Here is a 21,022-nt window from a genome sequence, read left to right as displayed (position 1 = left end):
CTCGTAACAAAGGCTGCGTGGTAGCTGTGCGCGTGCAGACCGCGTGGTTATGTTTGCTTGTTCTTGTGTCGCCAGTTCTTTGTCGTGCATTTTAACAATAAGGATTCTATTTGAATTAGGCGTGGCTAGTGTTTACGTCTGATAACTGTGTGACATTTGGAAGTTTTGCCGGCATTTGATTGATGCAGCTTGTGAATGTGATTTCGCAACGGGCAGCCTATGCCTGCTTATAGATCGGTCGCAAAACAGTTTGGTGAGTGTATACTAAAATGTCTGCAAACCGTACACACAATTGTGTTTCTTTTTTGTTCATAGAAACCGTTCCTGTTCTGGCGCGTTGGTGTTGTGTCGGTCATTTCCGTTGTATTGAATATCAAGTGTCTGTGTTCTGCGGGCTTGGCCACTACCTAGGAGAATTTGGGACACGTTTTTAACACATTTGGGCTAAAGACCAAAACTGCTGTGTATCGTGTAACACCGCCGATCCGTTGAAAAAGTACGTTACAGCATCAAAGGCTCATGGTTTTCCTTTTATCTTTACTTATTGTCTATTGCACCATGATAAATTGTTATAAACCGATTTGGTACCTTCCACCGAATCTAAACAAAAAACCACCCAGTATGTAGTAAAAGGAGATGCTGCTTTAATAATTTTATTGCTTTTATTATTTAAAAAATGTCATGCTATAACAACTTTCAGCAACATGTATGGTATCCGGCCATATTTGTTTTGTGTTTTCATGCAAAAAGACGTTTTTATTTCAACGGGGCAGCTGTTTTTCGAAACCTTTACCCCTCTCTGCACCTCAAAAGCGTGGGGCATGTGATTATTAATCAAGACCAAACATGTTGCATCAGCGCAAAACATTTTTACCCAAATCCAAACTTTTTAAAGGCCAATGTGATCACAGAATGAAAAAAAACTGGATCAATCGCACCGTATCGATATGTACGGGTACAGCGTTGTCGCAACATGTAGCGAATACAGCACATAATGTAAATTTTGGACCCTTTTTCACCCTGTCCACCAGCAACTAGTCAGCACCGAGATAATGGCAAACCATCAGTAGCTCTTACGTGAAACTGGAGATGTGTGGTTGTACGGTGATTCGCATTTTTACGACTAACGCACACCTTTCCTTCGTTTTATCTTTTTTTCGCCCTCTATTTTTGTTTTTTAGCCCTTTCTTGAATTTACCGTTGTCCCGATGAAGGTCGATGGCGACCGAAACGTCGATCAAATATATAGTTTCTTTGGCCAGAAGAGCTTTAGAATTGACATAACGTTCTTTGTGACTATTCACTTTTCTGTAAAATCCAATCATATGGTGTTGTTTTTTCATCAAATAATGTCCAAACAAATGCCCCCATAGGGACCAAAAAGCACTTGTATAGACCAGAGGGATGTTAGTTGACAAAAAAAAAATCTCCAGTTAACAAAAGTTTGAACGCGCGTTGTATAGCAACAATTTTGACCACAATGTGTAGAGAGGAGATGGATCTTTCCTAAAACTTCAAATTATTTTGCGCAGTTTAACGTTACAATTTTCTGTAAATGTAGTCTAAATTTCATGCTGCATTTTGACGTACTTTTCAAGGACACGCAGCACCAAGTAACCATTTGATTAACATCTCACCATAGCAACGGCACATGTACATATGCCCATTTAACCGTAAAAATGACCCCCATGGGTTACTGATTGCTTTGTTATGACATAGTCTTTAGTTTTTAACTTACGGCCCACATACTTCATATTTAATTTGTTTGCTTCTTCATCCCATTGAATATCATAATAACCACACAATGTTTGTATGAAAAGGTGGACGTTTTCTGTAAGTGCAATATTTTCGCTCATGAAGTATAACGAATGTGCGGAAAAGGCTTAAAAACAAGTCCTATGCGTTTTTTCAAAAAACTAAAATGTCAAATCAAACTGCTTTATATTGTATGAAGATGGAAAAAAAAGAAACAGAAGTCGCAGCGGTAGCGGTCATTGAAAGTGGTGTACAAGTCACATGGTCTCCCAAAAGTATTGGCTAATGACAAACATTGTATAATTCATAGCAATCGAATGAAAGTTTTCAGGGCTGTTTCCACACCCATCATGTGTGAGTAACATTGTTACTACTTTAGTCAGTCCGAATGTAAGCCTACACAAACTTTGAAAAATAGAAATAAACAAGTTTTAGTTCTACAGTACCTGGCCAATCTGCCAAGAGTGTTACCGATGGCCACGATACTCTACATAAACACATGATTTTTTCATTCTTATGAGAAATTTACATGTACGTAGTCAATGGGTGAATGCAATTGTGATTGTCAAAAAGTTACATGAGAAAATCAATAATAAAACATCTTTGCTATCACATGTTAGTTAAAATCAGTTTTTTAGGTCTAAAATTGTAAAAGTTCATATATACATCATATCAAGTATGCAGCTTTGTTGCATGATGTGACATGTGTTTTCAAATTTATTTTTAGGCACCAGATATTTTAACTTCTTTCCGAGCAAAGTTATCTGCAATTATTATTGTCCTGACATACCCAGTCCTCCACTACCTGGAGTGCATTGCAAAAGGCGAACAATTGAAGGATCATTTTTTGCACCTTCTACAAATTCATCCAAAGAAATGTGACCTAAAATTTGCATTTACACGTATATTAATTTATTGTAACTCAAAAAATATGTTACCATCAAGATTTTTGTCCATCTGTCGAAAAATTTTGTCTGTTCGTTTTTCTGGGGTAGATTCATCTTCTGGCATTTTCATGACTGCCCCGACCATTTTGTAGATGGCCTACACATATGTGGAAGTTGGAATAAAACAATAAAATCATGTAAAATAAATGGTTAAATAATGTCTTTGGTTGTTGGTGTGAGCAGTATTTAAGATGAGAGCCTTGGTCAAGGTACCCACTTTGCCCAATCAGAATTTTTGTTTCTATTTGTAGGTTTTAGGAAAACTAAAACCTACAACTCGATTCACTATGATGAAACTATGCTTTTTGCACTGACATTCACTTTTACTCCAGAAAAATATAGGTGTTCGGTGCAGATTGCTTGAAACTAAAATGTGTTGTGAAATAGTTGGAAAGATATTGTCTAGTTACAACAACAAATTGATCATTTTGCCTGGTCTTAATTAACACTTTGTGTGCCAAATTATGTATGTATACACAAAGACTAAGATAACAGTTGAGTGCCAACATACGATTTTAACAGTCACCACAAAGTGTAAGTCTTGCACTTTCAAGGCTCTGTAAGTTTTATACACCATTTTAATAGATCGGTTTTTATGTTTGACACACCTCTTTGTATTTTTACCATTCAGTTTTAATACATTGTCAAGTCGTTCAAAACACAATGTAGAAAATGGAAGCATTGCCAAAAGAAGGTGGGTAATATACAGAACTTATAAAGAATAAACAAATTCTTTGGCCTAATAGTTCTGCAAACATTAGTTTATCTAGTGTGGATTGAGTTAAATATACACTATGATGACGCATATTCCAAAAGCAAAAGTGCTGCCAAGCTCCTTGTCATAAACTTACTTGGTTATTTGACTGGCAAGACCACCAAATAGGCATTGTTAGATGTGATTCTATTTGCACAAAATTTGAGGTGTTGGATTAAACCTAGGTACTAATTCTTTTTTCTGCTGCAACTGCGATAAAGCCATCTTTACAATTTGACAGAAGTGTCTAAATTTCTCATTTTTTATGCATCAATTTCATCTGTTCATCACTAGCCGCCTATTAGGCTATAGAATGATTTAACCTGCCATATCCATTCAGTGAATGATTTTGAACTTACCAATGTGACATCATAATTTTTCATTTTGAGGCACAATATAGCCACACATTCCTGCAACTATAAAACCTATGAATTATGAATCTGACGCTCTTCTGGTGGAGAACAACAAACTTAATCCCTTGTCTTGATTGTAACACAGACTAAGCGCAATTTAACGTCCCGTATTAAAGAACACAAGGCAGCCATACGCAATATGGAACCCAATAAATCTGCCCTATGTGCCCACATGCTTAACACCGACCACCGTATCAATTGGAAGGGAGCAAAAGTATTAAAACAAGAAACAATTTTGGCAAAACGGTTGGTTGTGGAAAATTATTATATTAATTCGCTACCGAATGTTTTAAATCGGATTGATGGAAAAGTACTTTCGCCCGTAACAATTCGTGACTTTTGTTTCCCATGTTTGGCCGTTTGACCCATGATCGATGTTGTCCATTGAATTATGTCCCGCTGTGTTTTAGCTGTTACGCCCTTTTGTTTTTCGTCGCTCAATTTCTTTGCCCTGTGGGTTCGCTTCGCTACTGTGTTTGTTTTATTCTCTGAAGAAGCCTAGTCGTACAGGCGAAACGTCAGAAAATACAATCTTTTTTAAACAAAAGGTGTATATTTGTTGTTCTCCACCAGAAGAGCGTCAGATTCATAATTCATTATGATACCTGGTGGTCAAAGCCTATTTTCAGTTTTCAGTATAAAACCTATGCTGATGCTTTTTTGTTTTCGTGGGCCTTACAGTTTTTGTTTTGTGGGTCTTACAAATTTTTTTGACTTGAACTAGTTTTGCAATTCTGAGTATGTTTTGGGTTACTGCAAAAACCTCTTTATATGCGAAAGGTTGCCGGACTCTGGGCCAAATAAAAAGGATATCAGAAAAAAATTGAAAAAACATTTGAACTTTATTGGAGCACATACCCTTACAATTTCAAGCATTTCATCCCTTGATATTGTTCCATTGCCATCACAGTCATACATTGAAAAAGCCCATTTCAGTTTATCTTCTAAATTGCCACGTGATGTAACACTGAGAGCAACTATAAATTCCCGAAAGTCTATGGTATCTGGAATGCAAATGTTTTTTCGTATTAAAAAACTGAACATCAAAACTCAAGAGGAATTTTTAAAACAATGGAAGTACAAAATCACTTGGAAACAAAGGGATATTTTTAGAAAACCTACCATCCCCATTAGCATCAAATGTTCTAAATACATGTGCAGCAAATTTTGAAGCATCTCCTTGTGGGAAGAAGTTTGCATAAATCTTTTGGAACTCCCCCATTGTAAGGTTTCCAGATGGGCAGTCCTAAAATTACACAAAAAGACTGCCAAAAAAATAAACAATATAGTAATAGTAGTTAAATTTGTGACAGCTAAATTATTAGATATTTTTTTTGTTATTTTAGTGACATTTCTGCACCTCGAGGATGGTAAACTTTAGGTGCATGAAACAATTTATTTGGGAATGGTTTCATTGAATTATTAATGCAAAATAAAAATTTTGATTTCACTTCGCAGTTGCAACATTTTCTTTGCATTAAAAAAAAAACTATTCATTCGTTTGTTTCACATAATGTTAAAGTAAGTAAGTAAACAAACTGTTTTAAGAACAAGCCACTTTCATGGTAATGCATTTTATAGATTATTTATTTATTTTAATCATCGTTTTGCCTACTAAATTTTAATAATTTCATGAAATATACTTTAAAACTTAGAGCCAATACAATTTATGACCATTAGATACCCATTTTTGTTTCATTTCTCATTAATTGACTGAAAAAATGTCAGAAAAGAGTGTCTGCAAAGAATGTGGCTTGGAGATTACAGAAATACTTTTTGATGCCCAGATAGCTAATGATACCCAATGGAATCTGAATTATTGCCTAATGCCCATTAACATACAGAGACTCTTGCATTGTTTTGCAACATTGGGGCTTGTTTTTTCAACTTAAATGTATATGTTATACATAAACAGCTCAAAATCTTGTCTTTTGTGAACAAAAGTTAATTGTTATATATATTACATAACTCACTGCTTTGAATAATGGTGGTTGAAGAACAGCCTAAAATAAACTAATAGCTCTACTTCACAGCAAAAACACACAACCAAAAAATTGAACGGGGTATAAGTTTTTGTTTTTTCGCAATTTGGCTTTAGATGTCGCTTATTTTGGTCATGTACGCTTGGTTTTGGGCTCACAATTTAGCCAATCCAATTCCAATATGTGTCCTCTCTTGGAAGAATTTGATGGATCATGGGCAAACACAAAAATGTTCTTGGTTGTGAATGTATTCACGCCACCCAAGTAAGAAATAACTGTGAATCCTGTTAAAGCAATTGTTCCATCCAGTGGGCCAAAGACCCACAAACAATTGGCCATAATTTGAGGATGTTTTAAATACAAACAGATACAAATATAAGTTGCACGTATATTCAGCTGCCAGTAACTGTTGCATGGTATTGTCCTTGCAAAGACTCCAACTGGTTCAGCTTATGTACGACTTACACATTATATATTTGTTCATGCTGTATTTATCTGCTACACTTTGACACTTGCTGGATCAGTGGAAAAAGCATTAGTGTGTTATTGGCTTCATCTAGCATACTGTGCCACACTGAAGGATGATGTGGAAGTCTATCCCATGATCTGCAACTGTTGGCACAATAGTATTTGCCTGGCTGTCATTTGCATAATGCGTATGTGTTTGTATACTAAACAGGAATCCACGACAAAATGCCGATACAGCATTGAAGTGTTGGTTTCAAAGTGTTGTTTTTTTGGGGGGTGAATGAGGCATTGTTACTAATAGTAAAAACGACATGTGAATATTCCATAGGCGCCTAGTCCAGGCGGGCTGTCGATCGATTACCGTATGTATAGTTTCAGATAAGTTCATGCTTAAGTAGTTTAATTTGTTTTGTTGCAACATCAGCTTCACAATATGATATGCCAACTGGTCCGCAATGTACCAGTTTGGATCTTGTGTGTTCATCGTTAAAGTCATGCATTGAAATTCAGAGACAGTTTTGCGATGACATTATAATACAGCCGACCCCTGAAAATATGAAAACTAGTCTTTTCAAAATTAAGGATCAGTTTAATGCAAGTAATATTTTCACGGAGTGGTCTTTAAAGGTATGACAGATAAACACAACACAAATAAATAACCAATACAGTTCTTCTTAGCGTAGCATACAAGACATTACAAAGTCAATGCCACCCAACAATTGTTTTTGCTTGGATTAAGATTGCAACCTGATTTTATAGCTATGAACATAAAGTATGTGCCATCTTCAAAATATTGTCAATAATGTAGTTGTTTTGGTACCATTACAGTCAATACATAAATTTTTGATTTGGTTTACCTGAAAAACATTTTTCTCCCAGTATAGGTAAGTATAATACAATGATATATTAAACTAGTAACAGCCTTGCAATGACAAAACTTATTGCCTGACTGCCTAAACACACATACAGTATACCAATCTTGTCCTGCAACACATATCAAGCTTATTATTTGTATACAATTATTTTTTCCAATATAGCAGCAAGTACTAACATAAAATTATGACAGATAAATTTAACTGTCCTTTGTTCCACATGCTTTTATTTCCTCACGATCCAGACTGGAAAAAATGTCGTGCGTGGAAGATATACTTTTGCGAAAATTTGCCTACAATCCGCGCAATATTAATGAGCTAATGCATTAACATACGAAAAAACGTTGCGATCGTCCGTGCAATTAACGATCGCCGAAACAAAATCCTCCGCGCAAAAAACAAACTTTCCAATCTGGCTCACGATCAACATGCAAAAGCACACACAACAGTCAAGTATATACTATCTGTAGCTCTATTTAAAATATAACCCATAACACTTATTAAATCCAATCATTTTTATTTTCTACACATAATTACTATGCACTTCAACAATAATCATGAAACATAAAATGGTATGGGTGCTGATAAAACCACAAGGATTAGGAGTCAGGTGCCCATATTCTTTGCCTAAACAAAGCTTTGTTTTTGGCACTTCGAACATTTATTTTTACTTCAGCAAAACATAACATTTCGTCTGCAGCATTGACATCAGAGGTTATTCATAATACAAGGTTGGAACTATGAATTGAATTCATATTTTCCTTTGTATAGTTAAAAAAAAGAATATACAGCCTAAAAACACAGTCGAAAAACGCTAATGAGGTCATGTGTAACCAGCGCATTCAATAAATTAGATTGTAGCCTACATGTTATCAAAATGAAAAGAAAATTAAAAACACATTCTTACTTTTATAAAGCCTTTGTACCATTCTTGAAGTTCATGCTCATTAAACTCTGTAGCCGCTCTTAAATCCCTAATATCCTCTGGTTTAAGTTTACTATTTTGCTTACCCATTATTTCAAAAAAGAGCTTTTAAGCCTAAAAATAGCAACAAAATAGCGTTGTGCAAGGGTAACACTAAAAGCAGAAAAACGGAAAAGTGGGAAAAGCAGGAAATCAACACTAAAAGCAGGAAAAGCGGGAAAAGGGAATTTTTGTGCATTTCTGGTGGAAAATGCAGAATTCAAAGAAAAACGGGAAAAGCGTGAAATTTTTCAACCTGTCTTAATATTGAGATGTCGAAATACAGAAAAATAGGAAAGACGGGAAATGTTTCTTTGTTTGTGTATTATGCCGTTTTACCTTGTACAATCATGCTAAGGCGACCTTTATTGCGCTTTTCATCGTTTTTGTCGAAATACAGAAAAACAGGAAAGACGGGAAATGTTTCTTTGTTTGTGTTTTATGCCGTTTTAACTTGTACAAATCATGCCAAGGCAATAAAGGTCGCCTTGGCATGATTTGTACAAGTTACAACGGTATAAAACACAAGCAAACAAACATTTCCCGTCTTTCTGTATTTCGACATTTCAATATTTAGACAGGTTGGAAAATTTCACGCTTTTCCCGTTTTTTTTTAATTCTGCATTTTCCTCTTTTGGAAATGCACAAAATTTCCCTTTTCCCGCTTTTCAAGTTTTAGTGTTGATTTCCTGCTTTTCCCGCTTTTCCGTTTTTCTGCTTTTAGTGTCACCCTTTGTGCAACACTTTGTGTCAACAAACTTTACACCACCGTCATTTCGGCGAAATGTAAATTGGCTAAAACTGAAATTATTTCACGCATCAGTGAACACGACTTCAGACGATTGCGTTCACACAATTCAAGCATCAATTCGTGACAAAAACAAAAAATGAGAAATAAAAAACAAACATTTCAATCAACAAAGTCAGCAATATTTTTAAAAAACACCTATATTTCTATAATTTCAATTTTTGAACACCTATGAACTGTGAAGAATAGCACAAATATAGTGACAAGTTTGACAACAAATTTGAAAATGTTCCGAACCGAGGAATGTTTTTTAAACTCCCCTCAAATGTAGCCAAGAGCACATGGAACAACATGTTAGTGCTTAATTTTACACTGGTAGCTCGTATGCCAACGAAATAACTTTCAGTCCGACAAGGCGCCATGTGATATGCAGCGTACGATCAACCTAAACAAGTGCGCATTCAATGTGACAACTTTGACAACATATTTGAAAATGTCCCGAAACGTGGAATTTTTTTAAACTCCTCTCAAATGTAGCCAAGAGCATATGGAACAACACACAAGTGCTTAATTTTTACACCGGTAGCTCGTATGCCAACGAAATACCTTTCAGTCCGTCAATACTCACATCCTCGTTATGTGCAAAATGTTCCTGGGTCTTAACATCTATTCCAATTTCATTAACCATGGAATCATGTATTTCGCATATGGGGTCAGGTTTAACACAAACTTTGGCAAAAGTGGTTTGTATCATTGTTACCAACAGGCAACTTGCCATATACAAGAGTCGAAATTTCGTCGAACGAATCATTTAAATTCACGTCTTTACTCCAGTCTACCAATTTACTTTATGATTAATCAAGTTGTAACGTTTCGGACCCTGCGGGAAGTAAAATAAATTTTGCCACTTCGTAGGGTACAATTGTTCAATCGGTTTCTTGTTCCATTGTTTCAATTTACGACCCTTTAAGTTTTATCATGTCTGCTGTCTGGACTGCAATTTACTTTATGATCAGTCAAGTTACAGGTTATTCGATAAAAGTCTGCGGAAAGAAAAATAATCCTTGCCATATCGAAGGTAGCAATTGTTCAATCGATTCATCGCTTCCATTGTTTTTGTTGAAGGGTCTCAAATTTGATTTCCATCTAGTCGTCTGTCTGACAATATAGAAGACATCGCAAAGTTCAAGTTTCTCAGCAAAAGTTCAGAAAAACTTATCTAGGACAAGTTCAATTCGTTGCGATATACTTTATAATTGTTCAAAAAACGCTATGTGATCTACATGTTCCAAGCCTAATCTACATGAATTTTTAAAAAATTCTATGGCCCGAACATTATCAAATTGGCACTTGTATTCAGCGCCATAAATACGCAAATGCTCGCTGTCTATACCCTTTGACGAACAATGCGCATGCATGCTGGGATTCACACAGTGTGACCGCAGTCAAACCCATTTCGTTGTTATATACTTCATAGGTGTTCAAAAAACGCTATGGTAATGTGATCTACATGTTCTAAGACTATTCTACACCAATTTTTACAAAATTGTATGGCCCGGAACCTTATTAAATTGGCACTTGTATGCAGCGCCATAAATACGCGAATGCTGGGATTCACAAAGCGTGACCGCAGTCAAACCCATTTCGTTGCGATATGCTTTATAGGTGTTCAAAAAACGCTATGGTAATGTGAACTACATGTTCCAAGTCTATTCTACACCAATTTTTAAAAAAATTCTACGGCCCGGAACATTATTATATTGGCACTTGTATTCAGCGCCATAAATACGCAAATGCGCGCTGTCTATACGCTTTGACGAATAATGCGCATTGATGCTGGGATTCACACAGCGTGACCGCAGTCAAACCCATTTCGTTGCGATACACTTTATAGGTGTTCAAAAAGCGCTATGGTTATGTGATCTACATGTTCTAAGCCTATTCTACACCATTTTTTAGAAAATTCTATGGCCCGGAACATTATTAAATTGGCACTTGTATTCAGCGCCATAAATACACAAATGTTTACTGTCAATATGCTTTGACGAACAATGCGCATGCATCTGGGATTCACACAGCGTGACCGCAGTCAAACCCATTTCGTTGCGATATGCTTTATAGGTGTTCAAAAAGTGTATGGTTATGTGATCTACATGTTCTTAGCCTATTCTACACCAATTTTTAAAAAATCTATGGCCCGGAACATTATTAAATTGGCACTTGTATGCAGCGCCATAAATACGCGAAAGCTAGGATTCACACAGCGTGACCGCAGTCAAACCCATTTTGTTGCGATATGCTTTATAGGTGTTCAAAAAACGCTATGGTTATGTGATCTACATGTTCTAAGCCTATTCTACACCAATTTTTAAAAAATTCTATGGCCTGGAACACTATTAAATTGGCACTTGTATGCTGCGCCGCAAATGCTCACTGCCTACTCTTTGAGTCAAAGCCTTTGACGAACAATGCGCATGCTGGGATTCACAACGCGTGACCGCGGTCAAACCCATTTCTTTGTGATATACTTTATAGGTGTTCAAGAATTGCAATTATAAAGTATAGATGTTGTTTTGCAGATATTGGAAACTTTGCTGATTGAAATGTTTGTTATTACAACTCATTTTGGGGTTTTGTCGTGAGTTAATGCTTATTATGTGTGAACACAATTGTTTGAAGCCGTGTTTACTCATGCATGAAACAATTTAGGTGTTAACCAATTTCCATTTCGCCGAAATGACGGTGGTAATATGAGGTCAAATTTCAAGAGACTAATGTTTTGTAGTTTTCAGCAATGCTGTGATGGGCTTATGAGTTGCCTGATTGGAAAAGTCTTGCAAATTTGTAAAATTTTACCAGTAATCTTTCCAAAATATTCAATAATGCTAACAAAAAAGTGACATCCTCTGCAGTCTGCACTAATTATGAACTTAGCAATATGGATTATAGCTGCATTTGGTTTAATATAGAAGTGAATGCATTTACTTACCATGGATGAAAAATATTTAATTATAACATGTCAAAAGTTGGGTAATTCTGTCATAATTTTCAAATACAACAGAACAGTAGGTTGCTTTATCTTGCCAGATTGAGTTTTATGAGATATATATATAATTATATTCAAGATCTGAGGCTAATAATAAAGCAAATTGGATATCAGTTTATAGGCTATAATGCTGTGTTGTCATTTTTGAGGCATTTTGTAATGTGAGAAAATTGACATAAATCCAGCAGGATTGTTCCTCATTAGATATAATAATGCTAAAACATGTTACAAGTAATAGGTCATTGGACTAATAATGCTTTTTGTGGATTTGGTTTTGAAAATGTATTTTCCTGTTTGTGGAAGTGTTCATATACATAATGATTGTAGAATATACTGTGATGGTTCAAGAATAAGTAGTATGCCAGATTGAAAAGTTCATTATTTAAGCGGAAGATTATTCTTTTGGCTAATTGTGATTGCTTGGACAAACAACATTAGGCAATTTCAATGTGCAGGTTCCAAGTATATGTGTGGAGCATAAATTTCTCTGCACATGTCATTTTCTTACAATCATTCAGTATTTTTTTAAACACACTCAACTCTTAATTAACTAGGCAGCCTAGGCCTAGAATTTTAGTTTAAACAGACAATCATAGGAATGCCAAAAAACAACCAACGTTTCAAACTATTTACTTTAGTGAAACCAATCTCTGACACTGACTAACATAACCCTGATTGATTTGCAGGATCTGTGTTTCTAATATATATATACATATACATAGTGAAAACAAGTGAAACAAACACCAATTGGAAAATATGCCTAGAAAGCCTCCTCCGTTGGTTATCAATCCGACAGCTGTTTCTTCCCAGTCATTAAAAATAAACCCTGTGGAAGAAGTAGATTGTGACCCCAAAACACAGCCAGTTGATGATGCTCAAAGAAGAAGACTTAATGATTTTATCATGCAAAAGCAAAAAGTTGGATTGTTAGAAAATGCTCAAAAAACAGATTTTACCAAAAAGGGTGAACTGGGAGCTGGAAATGGTGGAGTCGTTCATCTTGTTAAGCATAAACCATCAGGTTGTGAGATGGCAAGGAAATTGATTCATCTTGAAGTAAAGCCAGCTATTCAAATTCAGATAATGCGTGAGCTGAAAGTTTTGCACGACTGCAGTAGTCCATACATTGTGGGTTTTTATGGCGTATTCTGCAGTGATGGTGAGATAAACATATGCATGGAAAACATGGATGCTGGTTCACTTGATCTTGTTTTAAAGAAAGCAAGAAGAATACCTGAACAAATCCTAGGAAGAGTGAGTAAAGCAGTGATTTTAGGCCTTCAGTATTTACGAGAAAAGCACAAAATTATTCACAGAGATGTGAAACCATCTAATATTCTTGTTAATTCAAGAGGTGAAATCAAGTTGTGTGATTTTGGAGTAAGTGGTCAATTGATTGACTCCATGGCAAATTCATTTGTTGGAACCCGGTCCTATATGGCCCCGGAGCGTCTACAAGGTTCTCGGTATACTGTGTTGTCAGACATATGGTCACTTGGTTTATCACTAATTGAAATGGCCATTGGAAGATATCCTATTCCTCAGTTAACACCAAATCAGATTCAAGTTTTATTTGGAAAAGATGGTTCAGACAGAGATAAATCATTGAACCATCCAGATGCAGGCCCACGTCCAATGGCAATTTTTGAGCTTCTGGATTATATTGTGAATGAAGTAAGTGAAGACTTGGTGCTTTTTGTAATGAACATAGGCTTATTTGCACATCGCCAAGTATACGGTATGCTAATTTCAGAAGTGCGTTAGCACGCCAATATACAGGTTATAAGCACTTTCCATATGACATCACAAATGTTTTTGGCATGTGATGCAGCTTTAAACCCCAAGAAAGCAAATCATCATAAGTTAATAAATAAACCAAAGATCAAATGTTTTTTATTTAAAATTGAGGGAATGAGGACTTGAGAGGGCAATGCCAATCATAACCACTCGCTTGCATTGTCACACAATTTTTGGTTAGTAGCATAAAAAGCAGATCTAAGTTATAGTCATACAGAAAAATTTTGTACATAATAATGAACTTGATTTGTGATTAAAGTAGATGCCAATGGTTAATGGCAAATGTATTTGCAGCCACCACCAAAACTTCCAAGAGGTGTTATGTTTACTGATGCATTCTGTGATTTTGTGGAAAGTTGTTTGATGAAGGATCCCAAAGATCGCGCTGATTTATATACATTAGAAGACAAGGCATTCATTCAAATGTCAAATCTAACCCAGTTTGAGTTTGCGGAGTGGATATGTAATACTATGAACCTAACATATGACATGTCCGACATATCTGCGATTCCAAGTCAGTTAAATGGGTAATAGAACAGTGGGCAAAGATTTATGTAGCCAAATTTGTCAGTTGATATTTTGTATCCTCTTTGCACAAGAAAAAAATATTAATCATCTTAAAATAATTTGACAATAAAATTTTATGTACATACTAGTAATGATAAAAACATTTATTGTTTGATTAATATGTAAATTTACCACATTTTCATTAACGTGTGTACAAATCAACAAATAAATTTTCGAGTGTGTTTGTCTTTGGTTTTGTAGCGTTTACATAAGGGTAAAATTGTTGATTAGGTATGTTTAATCCAGAATGCTTGTAGTGCAATTTTGTGTATTGGATATTGTAGTTGATCATTTTAGTCATGCTATAAAACTGTTCATGCTAGATTTTTGATAGCAAGTCGGTGAAGAGCCTAATGTTTGTAAACGGATTGTTATAAACTCTGTTCATACTGACATTTGTGTGGCACGTGGCACCACCAAGCGATGCTCTATTCTATCACAAGAATCAGGTAGGCGATTGACCCGCAAGTCGTTGGCCAAATTTCTAGGCGATCTACAATCATCATGAGGATTATTCCAAAACGTATCAATAGAAGAGTTTTCGAATGATCTTTACGACAAATATTCGCACAAATTTCTGTATCATACAGACTTCTATGTAAAAGTTTACCGAAAGCTCGGTGTCCCGGTGCAGTGGCAAGGATCCGTTTAAATTATTTGGGGGGACAATCATGAAATTAAAAAAACAAATATGGTCGTTATCCGAAGATTTTTTTTTATTTCTCAAGTCTATCGAATTATTCTCCGCATAATTCGATATAGGTTCCAAGCATGGCGGCGCGAACAAGGGCAAAACATGGAAGTAACAACGGACTATGCTAATGTTATAATGGACCGCTGTGAGGTCATACTAGGACAGAAATGGCGGCAGACTGCACAGCGCCTCCCGCCTGCATGGTCACTTACACTTACAGAGAGGCAAACGATGAGCTACATAGACACGTACGTTTCTTTCAAATAAATCATTGGATCGGTCCGACTTTTTGTGTATGGGCGAGTTTAAACACCAATTATCAAAAATTGGGGGTACAAATCATACTATGTCCCTACTGTAGTAACACGCATGTTTCCCTACTTAATTCTTGGACCGAAGGCTGCGGACGGAGTTAGGCTTTCCTGCAGAACTCGCACAGTCTTCTGGAATACGGCTCCATGGCTTCTAGGGTAGAGTCTTCAGCTTCACGTTTCTGTGCTCGTCAGAGCATGTGTCCCGTTCAATGTTTGGCAAGTACACCACTGTTCTGGCCAGTTGTTTCATGCTCTGCATGCCGAATAGGCCCAAGTGCGGTAGCTGCAAAACTTTGCAGCGTAGTGTTGTTGGAATGGCAATTCTGGAGCCATACAAACGATATCTGGTCATCGGCGCTTTCCTCTCCGTCAAAAGTTGCGCCATCACCTTGTGGAAGTCCGCCTAAAACATTAGCATTGTTGTGTTCTCTGGTTCTTCTGTACATTATAGTGTTCTGAAATTTGTTCATAAAAAGTGCCCATCACGCTAATCTGTTGGCTGCTAACGCTGGTGTAGTAAGCTTTTGCGGTCCAAATAAATACATCAGCGTTTTGTGATCCGTATCAATAAATATTCTTCCAAAAAGATACAGAAAAAACGTTGTAACATTTCAAAATCACTCGTACATAGCCCTGCGTCACACAGTATAAGTAGTTGAATTTGAACACATTGTCAATTTCGCTTTTTAAGTGACGTAACAATGCAAAAGAACTCTTCCTTCAGCAATGCTTGGTCACACCAGAGACTACTAAGTAGAGACTGAACACTGCGTTTTTTTTCAGATTGGTTCCGCTTAAAGGTGTAGGGAATTCGGGTTGTCATGATTCGAAACACTTTAATATTTTGTTTTAATTTGGTCTTCTGAAACTGCTTTCTACTCTTTTACATTTACACACGTCTTTCTGACGCCATCGCTGGTTATCTCGCTTGCGTTACTTCTTTCAACTTGCGCTACTTCTTCTAAGTCCCCTTTGTCGCGTAATTGCAGCAATTATCTCCTTGTTTCTCTCTCGTCTTTGATGTATCCCTATATATTTGCGACTGTTTCCACAAATAAACATATTTTGGCTATCGGTCCAACAGATCATAATGTGATCTCATAGATCACGGTGTTCGGTCCCAGATCTCAGATTTGGTCTCAGACCGAACTTCGTTCCAAGTACAGACCATCGGTGTCGGGACCTGCTGCCAACATGGTGTCGGAAGCTTGATGTCGGGTCTTCGCCCATGCGACCCTTCATTTCTGGTGCTGCCCTCTGTGATCTCGAACACAACGCCTTCTGATGCTGAAGTCGGATCAAATCAAGCGCGATGCCTTCTGATCCCGGAGTTAATTCAAGTGCAACGCCAAACTGCTGTGAAGTTTGTTTTGTAATGTTAAACCACTATTTTTTTTTCTTCTTTTCGTCACAAAATGTGTTTCTTAACTTTATTATTACCCTTCCAGGTAATTTTAAGGTATAGGTTTGTTAACGCATGTCGCCGAAACAGTAGTTTTTGATTTTCTTTACTGCGTGTTATATTTCCTCAAATAATTTTATGCCAGGTAAGTCTACATGCCTTAACCAAGCGGACCAAAGTGCCGCGATGGGAACGTTTTAGAAAGCCTTCCGAACGCGAGAAGCACGACATTAGAGGCCTGTCGTTACACGGTGATTGCGGCAAGGCCACCTCCTCACTGCCAGTATTTTTTACTTTTTTGCCTCTAGGGATCAAGTCCTTGCTCCATTTTTAGTTAGGGATTGACCAGTTGGCACAGCCAATGTCAACGGGCTGAAGACGGCAAAAGTTGTGCTGTTGATATAGTCAATGTATGGTTTTTAATGATTTGGCAACTTTGTTTACCGACATGCGTATAGCAAACCTAGTCTAAAATTACCACCTTTCCTTTTTTGTAATCCTAATGCACGGTTTACTCTTTCGTGAAATTTTGCCTTCTCCAGTTATACTTCAACCGTTTCAAAGCAGTATTACGACCATTCACTACGCCTATTCCACTCAAGTTTTCCCCGAAACCGCGGCGCAAAATCGACGCATCCACGTCCAAGCAACAAAGATGAAGTCCTTGGCAATGCTCGTCAATTCCCACTTCACGTGCTTCGTGAAGAAAATCGTCATTACGATGAAGTCATCTATACTTACGACGCACTTCACGAGATGCAGAGAGCATGCCATGTCGGACAAATTTATATGTGGAGGACTTGGATAACTGCAAGCGCATGAACTATAGTTTTCGGAAAACACTTGTCCGGTGGGGAAGCTATATGTAGGGAATTCGGCTTGTCATGATTCGAAACACTTTAATATTTTGTTTTAGCTTGGTCTTCTGAAACTGCTTTCTACTCTTTTACATTTACACCCGTCCTTCTGACGCCATCGCTGGTTATCTCGCTTGCGTTACGTCTTTCAACTTGCGCTACTTCTTCTAAGTCCCCTTTGTCGCGTAATCGCAGCAATTATCTCTTTGTTTCTCTCTCGTCTTTGATGTATCCCTATATATTTGCGACTGTTTCCACAAATATACAGATCTTGGCTATCGGTCCAACAGATCATAATGTGATCTCATAGATCACGGTGTTCGGTCCCAGATCTCAGATTTGGTCTCAGACCGAACTTCGTTCCAAGTACAGACCATCGGTGTCGGGACCTGCTGCCAACATGGTGTCGGAAGCTTGATGTCGGGTCTTCGCCCATGCGACCCTTCAAAGGAATGCACCTGGTAACTTCGTGGTAGTTTTAATGAAAATGCATTGGAGAAAGTGGGGAACTCGCATGTTTTTTCGCATTTGCGTGATTTGTAGGCCCTTTGATTTCGTTTTGGGCTCTGGTGCAACTACTAGAATACTTCTGCTAACATATTAAGACAAAACATCAGTCGTCAGGCAGATATACAGGGCAGAGGTAGCGATTGCATGCGACACTTTTAGCGCAAAACTTACTGATGCCCAAATCAAGTTTTATGCCAAAAATATATATACCAGTATACATATTATTACAGTTTACTGCACAGGGACGACCCAGGCAAACGGTATATACTTTTTTACTGCAGTGACTGGTAAGCATAAAAGCCTGCTTAGTGATTCAATATAATGTTTTTTGGCATTGTTATTGTTTAAAAAAATGTTTTTACCTTTTAGTTTTTACTGGAACTGAAGTAACCTTATATACATAATGAGCCACTGTTGTATGCCTACGTTTACAACAAGAAAAATCCCTGTTCAATATTTAAAATTAAACGCCCAGAATTTTCGAAAACATGTGATAAGAAGCTCCACAGAACAAAGTTGACAAAGTTTGTCCTCTCATTGCGTGACAGCACACAAGGTGACAGAATTAAAGAACTGCTACACAAGGAAACGTAAGATATTGTATGGAATTTATAGAAGTGCTGAATTGTTTTTTACAAAAGGGCATGTATTTGTGAGAAACACTTTGCTCCAGAGGATATTGTTAAATATGAAAAATCGAAGCGATTAAAGCTTGAAGCAATGCCAATATTTTTCTTCCTAGCAAGTGTCCTATTTCCAAGGTAGATAAGAACTTTGTAGTTTAAATTGTTTGTGTCAAGTTCTTGCTATTTTTTTCTGAATTTCAATCAATGTGTCATGGACTTTAATTAATAGCATTGCTGCTTGGCTTTGGGGCATGTCAAAAATGTTTAAGGTATTTTTGCATGTTTTAGAATACATCATGTAAAACAAATTTGGATCAGACTTTTCTTGATATGAAAGAAACAATTTTTGATGTGCTCTTTAGCTTGTGGTGAAGGTATAGTGGATTCCAGTTTTGAGTGCTTTTCAGTCAATTTTACTGCATTGTTATATATAATATTTATTTCGTCTGTGGGTGGTGGAATACATTTTTGTCTCGAATGAGTTTGTCTGAAGTGTATTTTCATTGCCTTGTGAGAGGCAAACAAGACTTGGCAACCTGCAACACTGCACACTATATTTTGTTGCTCCACTAGAGTGAACGCTTCTTCAATTTCCTCCTCAGTTAGGTCAATTAAACATAAAACAATTCTGAACAACTGTTGATTTTGTAGGCAAATTGCGCCTAAAACTGGCAAATAATGCTTACACAAAAGAAACAACAAAAGACATTATTATGACTGGTATGAAGTTTCGGCACACCAGTATTTGTCATGATGAAAAAGTGTCGCATGCAATCGCTACCTCAGCCCTGTATATCTGACTGACAACATATATTTTGTCCCAATATGTTGCAGAAGTATTCTAGTAGTTGCACCAAAGCCCAGAACTAAATCAAAATGCCTACAAATCACGCAAATGCGGAAAAACATGCGAGTACCCAACTTTCTTCATGTATTTTCATTAAAACTGCCGCGTTTTAATTAAAACTAACTAAAAAGTTACCAGGTGCATTCAAGCGGAACCTATCTGAATGTTTTCGCAAAACACCTTTATCATTTAAAAAAGAATAAGATTGATTTTATATCTGAATTTAACAAAAATCAAGTTTATTATGTTTAACATTTTTGTAAAGTTTTAACTTCATACGTTGTGTATTGACAGAGCAATAAGATTATTTGTGTCGTTGGTACGTGCGCAGTTTTTAGTCTCTTTTTGTAGTCTCTGGTCAAACTGAGTTGTTAAGGTGCCACGTGTAGCGTGCTGTATTTAATGTCAAGTTTATAGTACTGAAACTAAAGTTGCAGTTATTCTATTTGAATAAATTAAGTTTGTATAGCAATATCAATCTGATTTGTTTGCTGAGATTATTTGTGATCTGGCTCAAAACTCCGGTAAGCAAACTTTTATTAACATTGATTAACTGGGATGGACAAGACTATATCTCCGCTTGAATCGCCGGAGCCTACACGGTTGAGACCTCTCGCCGCTCTAGTCGTGCTGTCCCATGACGAGATACACCGTCATGTCGACAAGCTCAATAGTTGGTATCTAGTGGCCGAGACAGGAATTTTAAATATGGACCACTCTTTACTACAAGTAGCTAAGTTCCAAATTAACGAATGCTACTCACAATTGCAAAGTATGTACGGCATGTATATTGACTCTTGCGTAGACTCAGAGAACCGGGCTGTATGCGAGGACGAGCTAAAGTCCTTCGAGCAATGTAAGACCAGAATTGCGGAGTTAACGCCATTTGAACTACCAAATGCATTGCCCGAACTTGTGCTAAGCCCACAGCACAGGGCACCAACTGTGGCTTCTAGCCACAGATCCTCACGGTCCAGCCGCTCACGTTCGTCTGTAGAGAGCTCATCTGCCACAGAAAGAAGTCGTCTAGAGGCAAAAGTGGAGCGAGAGTTGGCATTGATTCGTCTAAAACAGGTCGAGGAAGAACGATAGACAGATTTGGAAAAGGTTGCTTTAGAACCAAAAAGGCGGAAGTTAAAGGCAAAATACGATTTCCAGGCTGCCGATGCAAGGGGTAGAATATTGAATGAAGAACCCAATGATCTGACGTCATCGGACAAGGTGTCCAACCATAGCCAAGAGCCCAGAAGTAGAATAGACTTCCTCGGTCCTGGCTGCCGAAGAAGTTCCGGCGACGTCTTCTGCTACCCGAGATTGTGCGTCCCATATCAAAAATGGATAAGTACCACGTGACAACGTTAATCCTCTGGTACAGTGCTTCCCAACCAGTGGGTCGCGACACATTGCTGGGTCGCGAAGCATTTCTAAATGTTACAGTTGGGAAGTACTGCTCTAGTAC

At 37.2% G+C, this 21,022-nt stretch overlaps 2 protein-coding genes across 2 annotated transcripts; one reads left to right on the top strand and one right to left on the bottom strand.

Moving 5' to 3' along the window:
• Nucleotides 1-1,924: 1,924 nt before the first annotated feature.
• Nucleotides 1,925-8,266, bottom strand: LOC145903991 (neurocalcin-delta-like). The gene is made up of 5 exons (XM_082992192.1): nt 8,099-8,266; nt 4,992-5,115; nt 4,728-4,873; nt 2,694-2,799; nt 1,925-2,638 (listed from the first exon to the last, which is right to left on the bottom strand). The coding sequence occupies exons 1-5, from the start codon at nt 8,204-8,206 to the stop codon at nt 2,529-2,531; spliced, it is 594 nt and encodes a 197-aa protein (XP_082848318.1). The 5' UTR covers nt 8,207-8,266; the 3' UTR covers nt 1,925-2,528.
• A 4,373-nt stretch (nt 8,267-12,639) lies between these two features.
• Nucleotides 12,640-14,501, top strand: LOC145902079 (dual specificity mitogen-activated protein kinase kinase 1-like). Its single transcript, XM_082989934.1, has 2 exons — nt 12,640-13,623; nt 14,041-14,501. Exons 1-2 carry the CDS (start codon nt 12,706-12,708, stop codon nt 14,275-14,277), a joined length of 1,155 nt encoding a protein of 384 aa, XP_082846060.1. The 5' UTR covers nt 12,640-12,705; the 3' UTR covers nt 14,278-14,501.
• Nucleotides 14,502-21,022: the final 6,521 nt, after the last annotated feature.

This window comes from Ascidia mentula, chromosome 5 (genome assembly GCF_947561715.1).
Source record: "Ascidia mentula chromosome 5, kaAscMent1.1, whole genome shotgun sequence".
NCBI lineage: Eukaryota > Metazoa > Chordata > Ascidiacea > Phlebobranchia > Ascidiidae > Ascidia > Ascidia mentula.
Note: the sequence above shows the minus strand (reverse complement) of the source record. Positions and strands in the feature narration are given on the sequence as shown.

Bases quoted from the DNA above. Each gene is read 5' to 3' on its own strand.
- LOC145903991 (XM_082992192.1), bottom strand. From the start codon at position 8,206: ATGGGTAAGCAAAATAGTAAACTTAAACCAGAGGATATTAGGGATTTA. The intron at 5,116-8,098 runs GTAAGAATGTGT...GTGTAATTTTAG, and splicing joins GGTACAAAGGCTTTATAAAA to GACTGCCCATCTGGAAACCT. The intron at 4,874-4,991 runs GTAGGTTTTCTA...TTTGCATTCCAG, and splicing joins ATTTGATGCTAATGGGGATG to ATACCATAGACTTTCGGGAA.
- LOC145902079 (XM_082989934.1), top strand. From the start codon at position 12,706: ATGCCTAGAAAGCCTCCTCCGTTGGTTATCAATCCGACAGCTGTTTCT. The intron at 13,624-14,040 runs GTAAGTGAAGAC...ATGTATTTGCAG, and splicing joins TGGATTATATTGTGAATGAA to CCACCACCAAAACTTCCAAG.